This window comes from Trachymyrmex cornetzi, unplaced genomic scaffold (assembly GCF_001594075.2).
Source record: "Trachymyrmex cornetzi isolate Tcor2-1 unplaced genomic scaffold, Tcor1.1 scaffold1299, whole genome shotgun sequence".
Classification (NCBI taxonomy): domain Eukaryota; kingdom Metazoa; phylum Arthropoda; class Insecta; order Hymenoptera; family Formicidae; genus Trachymyrmex; species Trachymyrmex cornetzi.
The window spans coordinates 1-1,043 of record NW_017295871.1 but is presented as its reverse complement, the minus strand read 5'-3'; the positions used below and the strand labels follow the sequence as shown (position 1 = coordinate 1,043).

At 36.8% G+C, this 1,043-nt stretch overlaps 1 protein-coding gene across 1 annotated transcript; it reads right to left on the bottom strand.

The window, feature by feature from the left end:
* Positions 1-261: 261 nt before the first annotated feature.
* Positions 262-852, bottom strand: LOC108770636 (uncharacterized). The gene is made up of 2 exons (XM_018522313.1): positions 625-852; positions 262-459 (listed from the first exon to the last, which is right to left on the bottom strand). The coding sequence occupies exons 1-2, from the start codon at positions 850-852 to the stop codon at positions 262-264; spliced, it is 426 nt and encodes a 141-aa protein (XP_018377815.1).
* Between the last annotated feature and the right edge of the window lie 191 nt (positions 853-1,043).

The window sequence follows — 1,043 nt, the reverse complement described above, 5'->3', positions numbered from 1 at the left end:
TTATGATTTGCATACGCTTCTTCATGCTCTTTTGGTCTTATAATAGCAACATGTGTACAGTCTATACAACTTATAACACCTTTAAAATTTCTTTCATCTTGAAATCTGAAAAAAACATCAAAATGGAGATTATTAAAAAATATTCTAACAATAAACTAGATACGAGAAATAAATAATTACTTTTCTTAAATATTTATCAAAATTAGTTAAAAATATAAAAATAATCATGAATACAAATAATTGAATTATAATTTTAAAAAGCTACCTTCTTTTTAAAGCAGCCCGCTTTTCCTCTGTTCTTGGGAACTGAATCCATTCATCGGCAAGTGTTTGAGTAATACCTACTGCCACTGCTTTTATAGCTCGGCTAACAGCAGGTTGTGAGATTGATATAAGATAGTCATTTCCGATACCTTTTTGGTATGAACCAATAGCGAAAAAACGTAATGCAGCCAGAACCTAAATTGCAGTTAAATATACACATGTATGTATTATGTGTGCCTGTATGTATATATGCATGCATGCATATATGCGCGCGCGCGCGCGCGCGCGTGTGTGTGTGTGTGTGTGTGAGAGTGCGTGCGTGTATGTCACATAAATGTATATTTTAATGAACACAATTACCTGAGTCTTCACACATAATCCATTTGTTCGTCTACGCTCAAGAGTAGGTTCCATAACATCACACAAATAATTTACTGCATCTTTAGATAAACGAAAGACTTTAGTAAACTGTTGGTCCGTCAAATTGAAAGGATCGACAGTATCTCTTAATGTTCTCATAATGATAGAGTTTTCTCTTCTTGCCTCTTCTTCTTCCAAGACATCCTTCATTAACGCAGCAAAAGCCATTTCAAAATTAAAACCTATTATATTGTTATGCCCGAATCGTGTCGCCCGTTACGCCGGAGATGAGTCGTCGCCCGTTGCACGTTCCTGAAGAACGAAGAGCACGTTGCTTGGCGACGAGCGCGGAGTTATTGTTAAACAACTCGGAAGAGAGTCTCCGTCACGAACGGACGTGTTTCTCTCTACGCGAGATA